General features: G+C 43.1%; 2 protein-coding genes across 3 annotated transcripts in view; one reads left to right on the forward strand and one right to left on the reverse strand.

Annotated features, from left to right (window-relative positions):
* The window catches only part of ctbp2a (C-terminal binding protein 2a), a 65,114-nt gene extending 64,020 nt beyond the window's left edge, over positions 1-1,094 (forward strand). For both annotated transcript variants that reach the window (XM_070840590.1, XM_070840589.1), the window contains one exon: positions 1,010-1,094. The gene's annotated coding sequence lies outside the window, so the exon portion shown is untranslated. The remainder of the gene's footprint in view (positions 1-1,009) is intronic.
* A 2,403-nt stretch (positions 1,095-3,497) lies between these two features.
* On the reverse strand, positions 3,498-20,490 carry zranb1b (zinc finger, RAN-binding domain containing 1b). The gene is made up of 10 exons (XM_070840591.1): positions 20,436-20,490; positions 18,236-19,299; positions 13,888-14,075; positions 11,791-11,944; positions 10,770-10,841; positions 8,810-9,008; positions 7,862-7,982; positions 7,331-7,460; positions 5,663-5,892; positions 3,498-5,426 (listed from the first exon to the last, which is right to left on the reverse strand). The coding sequence occupies exons 2-10, from the start codon at positions 19,203-19,205 to the stop codon at positions 5,208-5,210; spliced, it is 2,283 nt and encodes a 760-aa protein (XP_070696692.1). The 5' UTR covers positions 19,206-19,299; positions 20,436-20,490; the 3' UTR covers positions 3,498-5,207.
* Between the last annotated feature and the right edge of the window lie 814 nt (positions 20,491-21,304).

Consider the following 21,304-nt stretch of genomic DNA (forward strand, 5'->3'; position numbering starts at 1 on the left):
TATACGTGACACTGAATAAGTTGCCATTATTGTTTCATTTCAGGCAACACGTTGCAAGAATTGTGAGTTTCAAAACAGTGCAGTGACTTTGTTTTCGTAGTGAGGTGACGGGTTAAGACAGAAAGCAGTGAGGAGGGGGAGGAGGAGGAGGAGCAGGAGGAGGAGGAGGAGGACATGGGGTCATGTCACTGCAGGGAAGAAAGATTCCGATGCTTGATGGGCCTCACGCTGTAGTTTATCAAGGAAAATCTATTTTTAAAGCTCCCAGTAAGAAACATGGGACGTTATCAGTTGATTTATTCGAGTTTCCGCCCAAAGTTTCCCCCTTCCTGCACCCTGAATTAAAGGATCAGTTCACCCAAATTATAAAGTAAATATATATTCTCACTTACTGGGGACGTTATTTCTGAGAAGAGATGTGGCTGATTAAATGTTTTAACTCTTCAGAAATCTCTCAGAGATCTGAGCAAATAAAATCAGTATGGCTTAATAGTGGGGAATTTTAGAGAACTAGTGTGTTTTCTTTGTAATTTGGGTGAAGTGTGAAGTCCCGCTCTGCACCTGATTAGGACTCCTTACACTCTCATTTATTGCCTCCATGCTGCAGTGCACCTTACATGTTTAACCTAAATGTGTTGTGTCATAGAGGTGATGATTCCTAGTCAGTCCAAAACCAAAACTGAGATGATTTGATCATGTTTGTTTGTTTGTGTCCCCAGAAATATACCATTATATGCAGTTCATTTTGAAATACACGATTTTTCATCCTTCATGTGTTGATTCTGTATTCCTTTCACACAGTACTTTTTTTTATCAGCAGCTACTTCAGACAGTAATGATCAGGAGCAGCAAATATTAGTGTCAGCTTGGAAAAACCAATGCGTAGTTGATCAGTGCGACTGAGCAGCAGATCGCATCATTGTGGAAAACCAAAAAAAAGGTTTACTTTGAGTTCAAGTCTTCCTGCGCTCTGTCTCATACCTGTTGCTCACCTCCTGTCCACCTCCAGATTCCCTCCTGGCGTGGTGGGCGTCGCCCCCGGCGGGATTCCCGGACCTATGGAGGGGTTGGTGCCTGGGGGAGTGCCCATCGCCCACACCCTGCCCCCCGGTACCCATCCGTCACAGGCCACCTCCCCCAACCAACCCTCCAAACATGGCGACCCCATGAGAGAGCACATGACTGAGCCGTAGGACTGCCGCTGTAACCGAGCAGGGGGGCTAAAACCGATGTAAACTTAAACCCGGGAACCTACCGACTCAACCATCCAACCGTACGCTTGACTTCAGCCATCTGAACCTACCAGCAGACTGCCTGCCGGGCAACGTTTCACACGTTTTCTTTTTGTATGAAACCACTAAGCCCACGTGAGGACAGCGGATGTGGATGCACACTCGAGCTGCCACACTGAGATGGGACTGACCGTCAAACTCATGCGTCGAAGACCTGAAACCTTTTCTCCCCCTATCTGTTTTTGTTCTTCATTGATTTAAGTGATATTTTTGTTTTTATCTTTATTTTTGGGCATGTTTTACTGACTTCTGGGACACGTTGACATTACTGCGTGCAGGATGAAATCTGCCCCCTCCCTGGTTTAAAGGAAGAGCTTGAAGAGACAGTGACTTCATTAAACGAGCCTCCGTCTGCCCTCCCTCCTCGTCAGCTTCACCCATTTCAGTGCAAACATGTCTTGTGTTATTTTGTTTCTTTTTTTTATTATTTTCTTCTGTCCATCCTATATTCTGTGTTTCTGTTGCAAGTGAATATCTGTTTTTTCTGTTTGTCAGTGTGAGAAAATGAATGGATTTTACAGTTACACGTATGTTTAGCAGACAAGAAAAGTCAGCAGCATCAGCCGTCTCCATCACAAATCTGGACTCCATCTTCGCTCTCTTCTGATCGTCGTGGCTGGTGGCCCCTGAATGTAGAGATAAGACGTGGGGTCGTAGACGCGGTTTCCAGTTCCAGGAAGATTATTTCGGCTCGAGGTAAAAATTTTAAACCAAAAAGAAAAAAAAAAGAAAAAAAGATTCTGCCATCCGTGGTTAGATATTGTACGTTGACTGTGTCACCTCAGTTAAATATTGCTGTTGTAACTTTTCCAACTCTGCTGAACTGAGGTACCGACAATATTTGGTTCTTTTCCAAAATATTATCTGTTTGCATCCTAAGGACCTACAGTACCAGCAAGCAAGGTAGGAAAGTGTTTGGAAAATTAAAACAGTAAATCTCTTACTGACTCAGGAAAAAAAAAATATTAACCTTCAAATGTCCAAATCTGAACAGAAAAGAAAAAACAAGTCTGGATTATTACTTTTCATGTCTCCACCTCTTTCTCCCTTGTGGTATTTTTATTTTTTTTTTTTATATATCAGATGTGCGTTTTTTGATGTTCAAGGTTTTCAGTCCTGTTAGATTTGTATTGCCTTGTTAAATGTTCTTATAATCATAGTCTTATGTGAAGGACCCCGCCCTCCCTCTCTCCTCCTTATAGTTTCTTTGTTTTTCTGCTCTAATGAAAGCCAGCTGTGGCTGTCGGAGGCATCGCGCCCTCTGTGAACAACAGCAGCCACATCCATCCCTCTTAGCCCCGTGACGTTAGCAAGAGACGGCTGCTAAGCTGATCGTTTGGTTTTTAGTGTGAGTGTTTGTATTTGTTTCTTGTACAAGGTGAACATATAGCATACAGTGCAGCTGGAAACAATAAATAAAACTTACTGTTCTGATTGATGGTTGGCTCCGTGGAACATTTGTGGGATTTTCCTTTTCTCGGACGGCCTATATGCTTAAACATCCTCTAAACCAGGGCATCAGATATTTATTGTGCTAAAAAACACTATTCTATGCTTCTATGTGAAATACAGCTGGAAATACAGTTCCCATGATGCTCCTTAACATGAAGTGTATTCTCTGAGCTATGCGCTAGGCCTCCTGAGTTCCGTTTTGTTTTAGGCTTCATTTGTTAACATTTTGGCAAATTGGCATCATTAAAACTATGCCGAAATTAGCTGTTAGCAGCTCCCGTTTGCAGCGTACCCGTGGATGTGCAGACTATCACTGAGCTACTTCTGATGATGAGAAAAACAAATAAACGTGATGACTCTCAGGCAAGTTCTGAAGTTATAAGGGAACTCATCTATCTGCATATTGTATATATAACTATTAAAATGTCCTTATATCTGCCTACAACTACATTATACTGTTATGAACCATTTATATACTGCTTATAGTGGCGTTAAAGACGAGATCTTTACTTTATGACCTTCAACTGACCCATTTGTACTAAGAAGTGTCACATATTGTAAATCCACTAGAGGGTGCTGCAGAGGCTCTTCAAACTTTCTGAAAAAAGCACTTAGTGTCAAAGTAAAAGTCGTATTTATAGACACAAATCTATTGACGTGATGATGCGTTGATGTGTTGGGATTTTCTGACCACAGCATTAACTGATACGTGAAACAACTAAAATATCAGACAGGAAACAGTTTAGTTGGACATTCAAAAAGGTTTTCCTTTATTTTTTTTTCCTTATATTGCCTGTTCTTTACGTTACACAGTATGGTGAAGTCAGGCCTAAATCCACAAACCATCATAGTCACAACTGCAACTATTGCATAAATACAAAGCAACATACAAGTGATGCTCAAAACGTGTATGACTTGAATGAAACACGAAAGAGGTTACAGTACGCAATGGCAAGGAAAAACAAAATGCAAACATTCACAGCAAAAAAAGTAACGACAACTCGTGTTTTTTTGTCTTTTTTTTCTGTCAGCTTTGGTTTTATATGTTGCAGTCTCTCACAACGACCTTATTAAAAAAAAAAAAAAAAAACTTAAAGATGGGTTCACATAATGACAACAAACAGGCGTTACAGAGGTGGTGAACTGACGCGTACCATAAGGGTGACCGTGATAACAAACGCCATGAGGAAAAAAGGGACAAACAGGAAGTAGGAATCAACGATGAGACTCGTGGTTTATGTCGACATCGAATGTGTTTCACTCCCACACTCACCTGCCCTCCCCCCCAGAAAAAAAGCACCAGATTTTAGGCATCCAGATGAGGTACTAAACAACGTAAGTAAACTTTTCACTGATGGTCATGGTTTGTTCTTTCCTCACAGCAACAGTGTTTCTGTGCAACGTGTCTCCTTCACGATTGAGAGAACAATTAACAAAACCACAAAAAGGAGGAAAAAAATATACAGAAAGCTCTTATTAACTCAAATATGCCTCCAAACAATAAATATGTAGAGTAAGATCAAAGAAGGGAAAACCACACACACAACCACACACACACGCGCACACACGCACGCACGCACACACACACACACACACACACACACAGCTTCTCTGTTCAATCAGCCTGAAAAAAGGTAAACCAAAGATCCAACATGAATGTTTGTGTGCTAAACCTTAATGAGTGTAGATCTGACTTGTAAAGGGGGAAAAAAAATCTCCCTTTAAGAGCTTCATATATGACCTTAATTCAAGCAATGATACTGTATTTATATAGAAATATTTTAATAAATGTGCAGTGCTTAGTAATAAGGATTAAAGTCATTTACTATTACACAACCTCTGGTTGTCTAAAGATAGTGATATTTATTGGCTTTGTCCCTGCCCATTCAAAAACAAAATGCTGAAGAAGCCAACTCTTTAACAACTGGAAAAAACATCAAAAAGTTCAATTTGGAAGTGTGCTTTTGTCAGTGCCCACACTGAACAGATATAAAGTGTTGATCTGAATCAATGCTGGTATATTTCCTTATACTCTTTTTTTTTTTTTTGTTAACAACCACATGCATTTACATCTATGGATAAAGATTCCTTTTTTTCCTTTACATTTGAAAATCAAAACAAATCAAAAGGTCGTTTGCATTCGTAAACCTTTATTCTCTCCCCAAATCTGTGCTGTGCAGCAGTGGAGTCTGTCAGTCTCAAGTTAAGTGTTGAATGTGTTTTTTTAACGTGTTTGTCCGAGTGCCTGCGTGTGCTAGAGGAGTAGCAGTGTCTTCTCTCAGGGGTGAAGGTGGGAGGGGGGCTTGTGGTTCCCTGTCCTCTCCTGAAGACTTTCACAGTTTGTCCGTGTCAGGAAAGGAAATCAAATTTAAAAAAAAAAGAAATTAAAAGATAAGCTGTAGGAGAGAGGAGAAGGAGTTCTGCCCCCCCGTGGACCACCCCCTCCCCCCCGCTTCACTTTTGTCACTCGTCGTCGTCGTCTTCCTCCTCCTCGCCGTCGGACAAAGAGGCACAGGGGCGGATCTGCCGGTATCCGTCCAGCCACTTCTCCACCATCTGAGTGACGAGCGGGTGGTTGCGCCGACGGGAGCTTTTCTGAAGGGCCACCAGAACCCCGCCTTCAGTCACACAGCAGTCCAACCACTCCCGCAGCAGCTTCTCCTGTTGCTCTTCATTACCCATCTGAAGGACGGGAGGAATAAATACAGCTGTCAGAGAAAGTCACATCGCCGGTCTAAACTGAGGTTATCGTACACTCCTGCTGAAGCACCGTCTCTCAAACTGGTGTTGACGGAGGAGAGAAACCTCTGACACAAAGCCTGCAGGTTTCACACTCGCAACAAAAAACACATCGATCGTGAGCTACGTTTAAAAATCACTAACAAGAAATCTGCGCACACGGCGGCGGAGGCACTTACTTCCTGCGCCGAGAGGAAGTGAATGTGAAGCAGCTTCCTCTCGCTGTCGACCAGGGGCAGGAACGTGACAGTCACGTCGTCGTCTGTGTTGAGGTTGGCGCCCGCGCCGCGATTGTCGAAGCCGTCGTTCTCCATGGCCACCAGTGCTGAGAAGTGACCCCGCGTGTAGCCCAGAGCGATCGGGCTCTTCCAGCAGAAACTCTGCTCCCACAAAAGGGGCAAGTACACACCTAGAGGGAGGACGGAGGCAAAGACATTTACATAAACCATATTAAAATCTAAATTCACAAAACAAAAGGTCAAATGTAAGAGATGTCCACTGTTGATCATGTATGTGATTACCTTTATTACATCTAGTGTCACTACTTTAAAACCAATGTCACGGTTGTTATTACAGAATCTAGTGTTTAAACACTTACAGTAAGTATGTGTGTCGTAAATAATAAGAAACTGCGTAGTTATGTCAAGCGTACAAAGATGTACTTTTACTGCTCGCTTTTAATGGTCGTACACATCACGAATGCTTCCGAATAATTAAGTATTAATTCATCTTGGTTCATCCCTCTCAAAGTGGTGTGACTATTATTAGCTTGATTAGCATTAATTACCACTTCAAAACTTGTTTTTGCATTTGTTCTGACCAGATTCAGGAACCCCTCCTTGGCCTTGGTTCATTTAAAGTGTAATGAAACGAACTCTCAACAAAAATCCTCTTTAGCTTTACCTGTGATACTGTACAGTGCAGCAGAGTGAATGCATTGGAAATGTCCAAACACAGTGGCAATTCTAACTACAGAATGAGATAGTGTATATATATATATATATAAATATATGTAGAAAACAGACAGTATTCATGTCTCATATTTCTTCAGTTCCATAATACACAAAGCAGCTCTTACACCTCATGAATACCTCTGTAACTGACACCACGGTTGAGAAGCCTCTGTTTAGCTCCTCTCCCAGTAACCACTGTGTTTTTACTGGGTTCACTTGGTCACCACTTTAACGGAGCTCCCCTCCCCTCCCTATAGGCGCCCATATGTGCGTCTCCCTCTGTGTGTTTTACATTGGCTCCTGGCAACAGTAAATCACGGATCCATCAGGCAGGCTTTACCACGACCACTTGGCCATTACGGAGCTCTTTCATCATCCCTGTGCAGCATCACTCAGCAAGGAAACTGAATCCAGGCTGTTTTTACTGCTTGCCATAAACGTGGACCCCTCTCTCTCTCTCTCTCTCTCTCTCTCTCTCTCTCTTTCTCGAGACACTCGCAGGATTGTTTGACTCTGGTTCTGATGGTTTACACATGTTCAAATCTATCTGGGCGTGTGTGTGGGACACTTCCCAGCATCACAATATGCTTCTAAATGTGCTCCTATGATAGATGGGGGTGTTTTTGTTATGTTGCTCATGTTATTTTGAGTCACCAAGTAATAAAATACTCCTAAATTGAAAGATACCAGACTGATACATGTTGTAAATAGCAATCCCTGACAGATCAGAGGGGCAGTTATGCCAGCTATGTGAGCTATGCAGACACATGTAGGCTGGAGCTATTTCACAAAGGAAGACTAGTCGTACTGCGCCCACTGGAATGGAGCTGCACTCGCCATTTAGTGATATTTGAGAAACAACATGAGTCCGAACGGTCCAAACTGACTGCTCACCTTGAAAACGGGTGTACCCGAGTGTTTCACCACGGAAACTTTTGTAATACTTCACTCCATAGACGATAATGGGCCTACGAAGTATGTGTGCAAGAACAAAAATGTGGGTCTGCTCCAAGCTGGATCCTGGCTGTAAAAGAAAACACAACACAAAGGGAAAAAGACGTTAGAAAGCCGGGATCGGTGAAACTACAAAGCAACGATTCTTGAATACTGTAAATTACCACTACCAACTGGTGCCCTAGCCATAAAAACACACAATTAACGCACTTTCACACCCTGATTTAATAACAGACATAATAACAACCCGCCCAAAAACTCAGTCTGTGAGGTCACATGGTGCAGCGAGAAGCAGAGAAGTGCTGATGACAGACAGAATGCACTTTCAGAGGGCATTACAGATTAAGTATGCTGCGGTAAGAGTAGTAAAGCTTCTTACATAATTCATACATCATTAGCGTGTCACATTTTAAGCACATCAAGCTGCTGTCCTCCATATTAATGTGCCTGTTTGCTTTCATGTGCATGTACCTGACTAGCCAAGGAGAGGATGAAAGCCCAGTCTTCCTGCCACTGCTCCTCTCGAAGTGAAAAGTGCAGGCCGAAGCTCTGGGAATACCACGACTCCCATTCCTTCCAGCGCGTGTAAAACCTGCAGACCATACACACACACAGTTTTGCCTACAATGTTATTTGACCTCTTGATGTGACTGCTGTTCACCGCGTTCCTCCGTCCTCTGTTGTTTCTTAGGTTGGACGACAATTACTCATTATACGGGAATAGCAATTTTCTCACAGAAAAACACAAGTTTCTGAGAGATAGACGTGAGTCACACTGGGCTGTTATGTTCATGTAGAATCAGACTCTGGCTTTCAAATGGTAGAGTAAGAGTTTAGCAGTCTCCTTTAAAATTTGTACCATCTCAAACTGGTTTAAAGCCCCAGTCAAAGCGTCTCATTTCCACATCAAAGTCTCGGATCTGTGTATGAGCTGGCAATCTAAACTTTGGATTCTGGGTATATATTCCAAACCCTAAACCACATGTCCCAAACTCCAGCGTAGTCATGCTAGAGGAAAACAACATGTAACTTCAGACTGTTGAATGTCAAGTTTCGACTACGTCAGTGTCCTTGACCAAAACCTCAACCTACCCACTTTTTCTAAACATTTCTGTGTAAAGCAGCCAACTACTTGCTGAAAGTATAGTTGGGGGGGAGGTGAATGTTTTGTTAATGCTGCGATGGTGAAAAATTTGTTTTTGTAAAACTACACCTGACTAGCTGAAATTCCTGTCAGTTCTTTTCTGCTACTGATGTTGTGGTGCATTATGTCATTCGGTCTGATAAACGTTTAAAAAAATAAAAGTTTGAATATGCCACAGACTAGATGCAAATCATGCCAGCCTGTCCACAGGTTGTGTTTTAAGGACTCTAACATGCTGTAATCTGTGTTCATAGTCCCTGGTCTGCAGGCCTCACCAGTGAGAGCAGTCGTGCAGGCTGTCGTGGAGGGTCTTGCGCAGCACTGAGTCCTTGTCATAGATGCCCCATGTAGCCTGCAGCACGGAGTCGAGGAGACAGTCCCCGGCTGTGCGGTTCCATAGAGCATACAGTCGACTGTCCAGCCTAGTCCCGAGCTCCAGAGACCAGTTGATGATGGGAGACTCCTCTTCGAGTTCTGAAAATGAGTGGAGGAAGAACTGAGAGCTGGATCTCTTTGCAAAACATTTCAGTGGTGCTACATATTTGACCTCAAAGAGAATACATGATGCTAAGAAGTGCAACAGTTAATGGCTGTTTAGAGGCCTTTTTTTTTAAATGACATTTGAAAGGACTGTTTGGTAGAATATTAATGACTACTCACACCTGTCAGATGGATTTGTCATAACACTGTCTACAAAGGTCTGTGTGTACATCACAAAACCAGATGACTGCTAGAAGTCAGGTTACAGCGAGAAAACCAGATAAAAAGTACAGTATAGAGTCTTACTGTAATGCTAACGTGCTAATATTCATGCCAGAAACATGCTGCAAAGTGCAAGCGAAAGCATCAACTGTTGCTGTTTTTGAAGAATTATAAAAATGTCACACTTAGTGTGCTGCTTTGCCTTGTGAAGCTCAGTCTCTTTAAGCTGCTTGCAGCTGAACAGACAGAACATTGTTTGATTTTTCCTCCTGCATGGTGTCATGGCTATGCCACTGGCCCATCACAGCCCAACATGACACGAAACAGCATGTTGTTTTTGATATTTGACTGGAGGTCTGAGACGGATGAATGTTTTGAAGTCGAAACTTACTGTTGAGTTTGACACATGAGTGTAAATGTACAGCAGACACATTTCTGCCATACATTCCACCATGTTTTTGGTCAAATTCTAGGTATTTACATTAGTTTGTATAAAGAGGCCTGTTGATGATGCTACCACTCAAACAGATTGTTTGTGGGATTGGGACTGGAGCATTTGGACTGGCGGTGCAGTGAGACAAAAGGCTCTGTAGTGGCACAGTCACAGCACAGTCTTTTCTCGCAATGTGTGATATTTACAAATGAGCTTTTATTTGTCTGTGGAAACATTTATTTAGTGGTTGAGCTTCTTAGTTTACACTAACAACTGCCCTACAAGATCAATATGTTTAGTTTAAATCACTACACAAAGCATCTAGCAATAACCTTGCCTTTCTACTCTCAGATTGCTGCCGTGATGCGTTCACTGACCTGGGTTTTTTCCTACAAATGTGCATGAAATTCACTTCACTTGGTGAAGGGTTTACATGACTGGGTAATCAGCTTTTAAGCAGGGTGAACTGGCCTCGCCTTAATCCCTTTACATGAAAAAGGGGACACGGTTTTCTGTTCACTTGGACATTGCATGTTTCTGCCAAAATTCATTGCTGGACAATCACATGCAGAGAAGATCCTGGAGGTGAAATAAGGGTTTTTGTCCCTCTTTGTACCTACACTTCAGTGTTCAATATTTGACACATTGGGGTGATTAAACAGAACACACATACAGGCAGGATACCAAAGAAAGAAAATGTTGCAAGAAATTGATGGGGGTGTGGGCGAAATGCAGAGAGGAAGCACAATCATTCAGTGGGGATCAGAGAAATCCTTAAAATTCAATTAGGCTGATTAAGGCAGATGCACACGATAAAGACAGACTCTTGGCAGAGTGACAAGCAGACAAGCAAAACACTGTGTTGGCAAGAGGAGAAATACAAGTAATACAAAACTGCTGCCAGTATTCGGCAGCCTTCCCATTATAGTATACAGTTTATGAGGGGCCTCCCTCTGTTTGCCAAGCCGCCAGACCATCGTTGTCATCTTGGATCTGGTTTCTCTCGCTCTCTCAAAGCAATTGCATCCATATGCAAGCACAGCATGTGATAGGTGTTACTGCGACACTAAGTCATGGAGTTGACGGAGTAAATACTTCACCTTTTTGCACGTCTCTGTCCAGCACCTCATCAAACAGTTTTTCCTGAACTGCTGGGGGCAGGTCCTCAATGTCTGGAACAAAAAAAAAACAAAAAGAAAAGACTGAATAACAGAATTCAAGAGAGAGGAGGGTTATTTGAAGAGCAGGAAGAATTCATTCTTAGTTTTATTCACATTTTATTTGATGAAAGCTTAATCTCTACTGAAAGTAGCTATAAAATATAACTGAAAATGACTGAAAAAGCCAACTAGAGAATTTTTCTGTCGTGGCTCATTTCAACTCAAGCCATCATGTTTTGTTCTTTGCACAATAGCCACTGGCTTTCACTGCTTGCTTGGAGCTCTTGTCAACACAGTAGTGTATTCTTTAGCTAAAATAAATGAATGCATTGACTTTGTGGAACTGAACAGAGTGGCTGTCTATAGTGGCCAGAAGCCAAGGTCTTCATTGTCCTGAAAACACTGCATAACAAAAATCCTTAGCTTAGCTACCAGTAACACACAGAACCATAATAGCGATTCCACACAATGAAATTCGACTGAATTAGCATTGAATGCGTGCAATTTTACATAGAGACACTGGCAAAAACGCTATATATAGCTTTGTTATGAACGAGAGACATGCGTCGTTGGCGGGCTGGTGTGCTCAGTATGCAGGAACAATACACAAACAGTCAGCCAGGGGTAGCCTCCGTCTTCTGGCAGTTGGAAACAGACAACCGTAGCATTATGTCCTCTCAGCATCCGAACAACAAGCAATTTCATACACCACAAGTAAACAAAACAAGCATTCTATCACACACTCGGCATGTCGGAGAGGGGATAGCTGGGCTGGGTTTCTTCAGCTACACAGTTTCCCTCATATAAAACACAGAAAGTGCACTTTGACAACTTCTGGAATTCATGCTATGATATTCATGAAGTTGTGAGCACTTGTTTTTAGCCAACTGTCTCCACCAACGAGCTTTATCTTTTATTTTTTAGGTCACATTGTTGTTTGTTTTCTGATTTGTTTACTGACCTGCTGGCAGGGTGAAGGTCACTAAGTCAGTGAGGAAATAGCAGGTGAAGTCTCCCTTGCGCTGGTGAAGAGAGGCCGCTACCTCACGACGGATCTGCTCCGTTAGCTCTGGACACACCATGGCTGGAATACACTTGGCTGCCTGTTGGGACACCTGCAGAGAGGGGAGGATAAAGAGAAGGAGACATGAGTCAGATACATTAAGAGCATATGGGACAGAGGATGGGAACTGAGCAAAATGAAAAGCAAAATAAAATTTTAAAAAAGCTCTGAAACAGTCTAAACAGTTTTCAAGGTAGTTTAGCTGCATGCGGTGATCAACAGTATCGAATGCAACTCTGAGGTCTAAGAGGAAGAACAGCCACAGGCCTCAGCTGTCTGGAATAAGTGATCTGATCAAATGTGTCATTTATACAAGAGAAAGATCATCATGAAGGTTGGCACAGTGCATGTTAAAAACTAATGGCAAGGAGCTGATAACAACAGATAGCAACCTGTTTGTGATCAGTGGAATGATTGAAATTCTGTAGGGATAATGTACATTGGGCAACAGGAGGATTTATTTAGCCTTCAAGTTGTTTTCTACAAATAATACAGAAACAGGATGTAAACAGAGAAAGAAATCAGGAGGGAAAGACGCAAAATGATGGCAGGACGTTAAGGCTGAGATGATCTCAGATGTTTTTCAATTTAAATACATTTCTGCAGTCGAGGCAATTTCTGATGATGCCATTACAAAGGAATCCCTTCCAACCATGACTATGTTCTGGATAAAAGAAATTACAGTGTTTACCTTTAGGCTTTGTCGAGTGATGGCAGCTGAATATGAATTCAGGTTTTGCACATATACAGTAAAAACAGTTATTTTTACCAGCATAGTGGGAGCCTGATTTCTTACAAAAGCCATTACTTTTTGTGTGTTTAGGTAGATGACTCTGTGATCTGAGCTAATTTTACTTTCTCTGATGCAATCTAAGTTGCCTCTAGGACAAGAGGAGGAAAAGAAATGTTTCTGTGTTTGATGTTCAAACAGTTGTCTGCTTTGAGGAATCTTGATCCCGTGGTTACTCACTGACCCCCTTGGAAAAGAAACTGGGACGGGGACTGAATGTGGGAGGAAAGGTGCGCTTACAGATAATCTGGGATCATGGTGCTGACGGCGAGCAAGCGAGCTGCAATCAACCTCAGTACATGCACAGTGCAGACACACACACACGCCGACTTATCTTGTTACATAAACACACCAGGGAAACCACATTTTTAACAAAACATCATAGAGTAAGGGCTCTGACTCTTGAGACCAGGATGTGGGATTATTTCATGCTCTTTGCACCGGGCTTTTTAAAAAATCTGACCTCCTGTAAGCACAGAGAGGGAAGTGTGCGGCCAAATACAGTCCCTTTCCTCCCTACAAACAACTGTGCCCTTGTGATTCCTCCAGGCTGATCTCTTTGGGTATTAAATAACGTCACAAGAAAAAGCTGCAGCATCTCTGACGCAAAACCAAGCTGCAATGACCAGAGACGCTCTTTATGGTCTTGTATTTGTTTGTCACATTTATATGGTTAATGGTAAATTGTCTGTATTTGTATGGCGTCTTTCTAGTCATTTCAACTACTCAAAGCGCTTTTACATCACATCCTCATTCACCCATTCACACATCATTCATTCAGGAGGAATCTAAGTTAGAGGAGACTTTTCTTTCACACACATTCACAGGAGTAAGTTGGGGTTCAGTGTCCTGCCCAAGGACACTTCGACCTTCTGATTGAGGGACGACCCACTCTAGCTCTGAGCCACAGCCACCCCAAAAATATACAGATTTTATTTTTATTTATTTTTTTATAGGCGAGTAGGGGTGTGACAAACACAGTTGAGTGATGTAAAATGGCTAATGACTGAGAAAAGGCAATTAAAATATGTATTTATTGCACATAATGCTCGACAGTCATCCTACCACATGTACACAAAGTGTTTAAAGTGTTTAAGTGTGTAATTGCAGTGTAAACGTGTTTCAAAAAGATACCCCTCTATCAGACACAACCTGGGACAGGTGACTCCTGAAAGAGTAACAATCGATGGATTGTCTCTACTGACCTCTGTGAGTAACACAGCCAGCATGTCCTGTCTCTGGAAGCGGATGGCGAGGTGAACCAGCGTGAAGCCGTCATCAAATGCTGAGGACCGGTTTAATAGGCGCACCTCATCTGATGTCAGCTGCCGAGCAATGTCACCTCCTGATGACTTGTAGGCCTCAACAGCCGCCAGGTCGCCTTCCACAACGCCTTTCAGACGACGAGGGAGAAGGAAAAAGGTGACAGAATTAGGCAGCATACAGTTTGCAAAAAAAGAACATTTTGCATTCGATTAGAAATCCTAGTTTTAATGTGTTACTTCTTATATAGACCTCCTAACAGAGCTTTAACAGCGCAGGTATGATTAGAAATTAAAAGATCTGATAAGTAAATAAAAACGTTTATCAGTTTAAATTAGAAACCAGTGGTCTCACTGTGGTTCAAATCACATCATGACTGAGCACACAGTAGTTACAAAAATGACTTATCTTATGAACAACCTTGTACAGAGGACATTCTGTGCTCAAGCAAAAAGTACAAAATATTAGAGATCAGACTGCTTTATCTCCTCTGCAGCTGTAACAGCTTTGAGACTTTGCTGACTTTGAAGTCAAGGGGAAGAGACAATAAGGGGCCACACTGTAATCTGTCAGTTACTTTTTTCCCTCTTAATCTTCAGGCTTAGATCTTCAGCATGAGGGTTGAAGGATCTGTTTGATCAGGAAGACTCAGGTGTCTGTTTTTCTTTGCCTTTCTGGCACAACGTGTCAATATTACAATCCGATAGTAACAATTCATGCCAACCGCCAGCACACAGACCAAAACAGTTGAATTATAGAGCCATACTTGACTGTCTGCAGCAGACAGCGTGCTACAGTCTACACCCTTTGATGTTATTATGCTTGCAAGTAAGTTATCATTGCAGTGATCCATCATTAAACCCCTCCCTTTAAACACACACAAAGTAACTGGATGTTCAACAGAATTTTTAGTCCATGAACTCATACACATCTGATGCTCAGACTTTAACCATTTTTGGTCTACTCTGTGTTTTAATGTAGGAGGGAGGGAAAAAAAGCTGAGGTGATGCGTGTGTACAATAGTGAAGAGTCTTGAGAGGCTACAGGATGGGGGTATTTTTAGCACAACTAAACCAAAGCAATAGTGTGCACACACTGATAAAATTAAGTGGGGATTGGTTGTGTGATCAGCTCAACACATAAAAACTTGTCTGTTTCAGGCCAGCCTCAGTTAGTGTGATCAAACCAGCGAGACAGTGAGACAGTGAGATAAAGCTAATGCAGCTATTGAAGTGGATGGAGAATGAAACGTTCGGACAAGTGTGGTATTGTGACAGAATAAAATCCAACCAAACCTCATAGTCTGAAATAATTTCAATGCTACAAAAGCCAAACAAAACTTCTCGTTCCATTTCTAGTATATACAGTAAATGCCCGTGTAGTATTCTCTCGTACATTTGACAGCTTTTAAACACTGTTGAGCTTTTGTTCTCACGTCAAAGGACCACACACAATGCTCAGCTGCATAATCTGTGTGTGCGTGTGTGTGATTGAGTGAGAGCGAGAACGCGAGAGACATGGAGTGGGTGGAAGGACTCGCTGTGCCATGTGGAGCTGGCTAGCACTCGGAGAGAGGAGGAGAGAAACTACACAATAGCAGCGCAGCGTGATAGAGAGGGATCACAACCACTTTCCACAAAACACTCCATTAGTGTGGGCGTGCCTGCAGCCTGGCAGACCCACAGATCCTTTAGAGAACGGACATGGCATAAATGCGCTAACAGGGGTACACTTAAAGACAGACTGATGAGACAGAATGGATCAGGATAAGTGATGCTGGTGTTTTTCCTCCACACAGCGCATGCTGTTTTCTTTCAATAGGGTCTCTCTTATAGCTAAAATGTAATTGTTGGTTAAATAAGCAAATAATGCAGACAATTTCTGATACCAACTAATTTGGGTTTTCTTCTCTGCTCTATAAGCATATTCCTGCAGCAAAAACACTCAACACAGCATGTCCACCAGAGTTAGGATTTCAAGTTGGGCAGCAGAAACAAGGTAAACTACACCACATCTTGCTCACAACAAAATCTCCTTTTCCTCTGCACTGTTACTTTCCCCCAAACTGCAAAAGTGAGGTTTTTTATCAAGTCCTTTGGCCTACATTTCTTAAAGCAAGCAAAATAATGTACAAATAAGGAGAGACCGTTTCACAAGTTTCCCATGAAAACTGTTTCGTTTCTACTGTAATGCGGATTGTGTGTGATTTGTGAGTTACTCTCAACAAAAGCTCCAAATGAATAAATGCAAATGAAAACGTTTTCCCTGGATAATTTCTACTTCAAGGAAACCTGCATTAGGGCAGCTTTTACAGAAGCCCTCATATGGAAAATGATTGTCAGAGATTTCCAAACTTACAGGAGTTAAATTATTTAAATTATTAAATAAAAAGGACATAGTGCTTTTTCGGGTCAGACATTTTGATATGTTGTAGCAAGGAAATGCACAAGTGTCTTTAATAACATTCAATTTCCCTTTTACTGTGTGCGTACTGTCTCACTGACATTTATCACTGACACACCTAAATGAACCAGTGTCATTAATAATGATAAATATAGACGAATGGTGTTTTTTTCTGTGCAGGTGTAGCCACACATGCAGGCACCACAGATCAACATCAGTTGAGTTTAGGGAGTTGGACGAGGCTCATCGGCACCACGGGGCGAAGGTCGTTGCTGTCGCGCAAGACGAAGTTGTGTTTGACTTTGGTTGCATGGGTCATGCTATTTTTAGTGCAGCAGGTTCCTTTGAGAATCAGAGCGTATGTCAGAGCTGTTAGGTCACTGTTTACCAACGCTCAGGTCTATACGACAACGACAGGGAAACCTCCCTGACATGAGGCAGACTCACTTCAATGCACTCTCTCTATGTCCTCTGTGACTGCAGCTGGGTCCCACCTCATTCACTCACTCATTACTCCCAACATAATTAACACAAGGCAGTTCACTATATATTGAGCATTCATTTGAGGAGCAAAGGTGAACCACTGCATTGAGGGTTTATTGCCAAACAGTAGTGTGCTGGCTATGGAGAGTCCATTTTGGTTGCAAAATATGGAATGACTTGAGGGCAAAGAAATTAGACACTAAAAATGGCATTTCTAGAGCTGAGACAATTGCCAATAGCAAAGTAATTTCTCAAGCAAAAATACCAACATGTTCCCAGCTTCTCAGATGAGAACATTTGCCTCTTGTCTTGTTTGCCTCTTGTTTGACACTAAACTGAATATTCTTGTGCATTGGACTGTTGGTCAGAAAAAATAAGCAATACGCTTAGGCATACATGCCTTTTTCTCCAAGACCAAATGATTAATTGCTCATGAAAATGATCGTTGGCTGCAGACCTAAAATTTTCCTAAGTACAAGTATTGAATTTGGTGGCAAATAGGGAGTGATTTAGGTCACAGCTTGGATTTCATTTCCTTAAAGAGACGATGAAGATATTGGGGGACATTTTCGATCAGATAAGGAGAACACTTTAATATGCAAGAGGAAATCACATCTACTCACATCAGATATTCTGACCAGACGAGACTTAGTCCCAAAGGGGACAAGCCACCCAGACATGAGGGAATTCACCATGTCACGCGCAATAAGAGATCCAGAGTAGGACCAGAAGCAAACTAACTGCAGTGATTCAGACCCGACGATTCCTTTACTTTGAATAAAGTAGCAGCATGAAACCGTATAAATATTAATCACTACAAGGGCTCCATTTGGGATATTAAATACATGCATGGCTGTCAAATTTGTGCTGTCAGTGTAGCACAGAAGAATTGTCTGTCAAAGGGACGGATAGCGAAAAAGGACTGGAGGTTGAGTGGGTGTGCAGAACAAACTAGCCATGGCGAAGGCAGGAGAAAGAGTGAGATAATGGTGTGAGAGAGGGAGAAAAAAAAACAATCACTAGTTGTTCTTAAAATGTTCATCCTCCCTCCCACTCCACATTCGCCAGTCTACAGTGTGGGTGGCCGGACAGTTGCTGTTCCTGTAGGGAAGTTTCACACTAGCTGAATGCAGGGGATTTCTACGCATACACAGTATATCAGCATTAGTAGATCGCAAATCAGAATCATCTGGAATTGGCCATATAAAATGGATTGTAACTAATTACCTCTCAGATGATAAAAACATATGATTCACACAGATTCTGGGAAATCCCATTTCACAGTCATCCATCTCTCTTTTGACCTGCCTTTCATTTGACTCCTTGCCCGACTCAACACAAAACAAAACAGAAGGACAACAAGTCATATGTAGTTCAATAAAATCATGTATTCCTGAAACTCACCAACACAGGCATTGAGGAAGAGCCAATCAGTCCTTCTCATCCTGTTCTTAATCTGCTTCAGTTTTTTGAAATCCACCTCCAGCTCCTCTTTGCTCCCAATTCCAGCCCCCGATGCCAGTTCAATCCTCTGAAAGTCCATATTCACCTCTGACTCCCGTTTCGAGGTCGGGGGTGACCTCCTCTGGCTGCTGCTACAACCCCCCAGCCCACTCCCCACACTCCCAACTCCTTGCCCCACCACAACCCCAACAACACCCCTCCTGTTGTCCCTGTCCTGTTCGTTAAGCTTCGAAGAAGGTTGTTGGCTCTCAGGCTCTGATGCCAGTTCAATAGGTTCAGCTAGTAGACTATTTGGCCTGGGGTGGTCGCAAACCACACACTTGAGTGCCTTGGCCCAGTTCTCGTAAGTGCAGGCAGCGCAGGTCCAGTGCTGTGTGTGCGTGTTGAGCCTGTTACGGTCATTATATTCCTCACAGGGATCTGTAGTGGTGGTGGGGGCAGCAGGGCGGCACCCAGAGCCTGAGGTCTGGGGTGATTCTGTGGGGCTGCGTGGCTGCTGGGTAAGTCCTTGATGGGTTGCATGTTGCCCGTGCTGTTGTTGTTGAGCCTGTTGTCTCTGGCACAGGCACTGGGTGCAACGGATGGCTCGAGGCCAGTTCAGGTAGGTGCACATGTGGCATGACCACTTGCTACTAGTCTCGGGTACATCAGCAATGCGGACACGGGGTCGGGCACTGGAGTCTGGACAAATAAGTAAGCTGCAGCCCCCCGGGGATGGGCTGTTGCTGAGACCGGCAGGGTCCCACTGGTGCAGATTGGCATCCAGAGCCGGGCTGCTCTTGAAGGGCTCCTCAGTAATGATGGCACCCCCGCTGGGCCTCTGAGCGCGGCACATGGTGCACTTGATGGCTGACGGCCAGTTCTCGTATGTGCAGTATTCACAGGCCCACTTGGCAACCAGCTCGGTCATCGTCGCACCGCCACTGAGGGAGGCTTTCTGCCGTTCAGAGGGGTTCTCAGCTCGGCAGATCCACTCTTAAGGAGATAACACAGCAAGCAGTACACTAGGGTACAGAGGGAAAAAATAGACAAGGCATTTTAGCGAAATGCTTTAATGTTACGCCAAATAAAACATATTGAAACTGACAGCACCACTTCGAAGAAAATGTTTCTGTTTTCAAACAGGCAAAGATGCTGCCTAACTTTACAGGATCTCAGTGGTGATCTCTGCAATAACTCAATTTACCCAAACGTTAGACAAAGCATGCTTTATTTCAGCTCAGCCTGTGACTCATTTACTGTCAAACACTTGCAAAAATCTACAGTGCTGTCTGCTCCTGATCTAGCACCAAGCTGTAGAAGAAGAAAAAAAATCAAAGGGGGCAATGTTTAGAGACCCACTGAGCAAAGAGCCAGGACGAAGATGCAAGCCTTAAGTGCAACACCGACCTTCTGCACTTCTATTAAAAACCTCACACTGGCTTTACACACATACAGTAAGTTACATACACCGGGCAAATGTGTCCTACAACTGAGCTGGGTAACAGGAGACAAGGACATATGAAACCAGACACCCAGCAGGAAGGCGCGTGACTGGTTAAGACACTTACTGATGTCCTGAAATTGAATTCACCTCAAAGCCTATCACCTAAGTGTAAAACTGAGTCATCCAAACCACATGTGCCAGTGCTATATTCTGAAAATAATCTATCAGACACAGCTAATGAGCTAAAGTTGGGGGGTTAGCTGCCTCCCTGGAGTTGGTTGTGCTGTGTTTACACCACGCCTCCAAGTTTACCAACACACCGTCACATATAAGCATGTTTTGAAGGCGAAGCTACCAAAAAAATTCATGCCAATATATGAACTTCAGCCGTGTTTAACAGCTAAAAGTAGTCACGTCCAACCTGTTTACGTGCAACAAATTGTTTCCTGCGTAAAATTCATACATTCGGCTGAAATTACCAACAAGCTTGTGTGTGAATTTACAGCTAACAACTCGCTGCATCCCCTGATAAGAGACCAACGAAGCGAGCTAGCTGTTAGTTATCTTACACGATAACTAGGCTGTGTCGGTTCAGTTACCAGTTACCAGGACTAACAACCAAGCTAGCTAGCTGGCTGCTGGCTAACATTACGGGATAATGTTTTGCCCCGCTCCGGCTGGGAGGCCCTCGTCAACTCTCGGTGAAGCTCTTACCTTCGCTTTGCTGTGTTTACACTCCTCAATTTCCCACTGCAGCCAAAACAAATGGAGCTTCCCGGAGCTTCCCCGAGTCCCCCCACCCTCCCACCCCCCAGACCAGAGAAACCCACTCCGATCCGTGCTCAGGCTCCTCTCACTTGGCCGACGATAACCGCATATTTACTCCTGCGGGGCGCCGTTTAGTTGGCAGTTAAAGGTCCGTACACACCGCCCCCCCCGTCCCGTCCCTCTGCCGTCTTCTTTGATGCCTCAAAGCATTTTTAATCCTTTTCCCGATCTCCAAACACCAAGCTGACGGACTTTAATGGCGGCACACGGGAAGGGAAGCAACCGAGGCAGGGCTAAAAAAAAAAAAACATATACTATGAGGGCAGAGAGCTGTGGGGCTGTGTTAGTCAGAGGCAGGATCAGGATTTACCACCTGAATCTGCCGACGAAGCTGATTGGCTGATGTTTGTGTATCCCTCGACGACGACCAATCAGATTCTACGTTTCTCATTCCAACTGTTAAAGGCTCCGTGAAGGCAACACAGGGCTCGAATGTCACATTCATAACAACGACAATTCAGTCTAGATACAGTTTTCTTTTAGTCGGTGGCCCCAGGAATATAGGGTAATAAAAAAAAAAACATGTTTGTTTTTAATTCGCGCATCGTAATTTGTTGCATCTCTGGCAAGCAACCACGTGGTGTCCCCTCAAAAAGGATAAGGGAATGATGTCATCGTTAAAATACTGCAGCAAGCACTCTGCAGTAATGCATGACAGCTTGAGCAACAGTTCCGAGCCCTGAATTAATATTATTATGATTATTAGCAGTATCACTATTGACGGCCATTTACTCAATCTGAAATCGAAATTTAAT

This window comes from Pempheris klunzingeri, chromosome 12, assembly GCF_042242105.1.
Source record: "Pempheris klunzingeri isolate RE-2024b chromosome 12, fPemKlu1.hap1, whole genome shotgun sequence".
NCBI lineage: Eukaryota > Metazoa > Chordata > Actinopteri > Acropomatiformes > Pempheridae > Pempheris > Pempheris klunzingeri.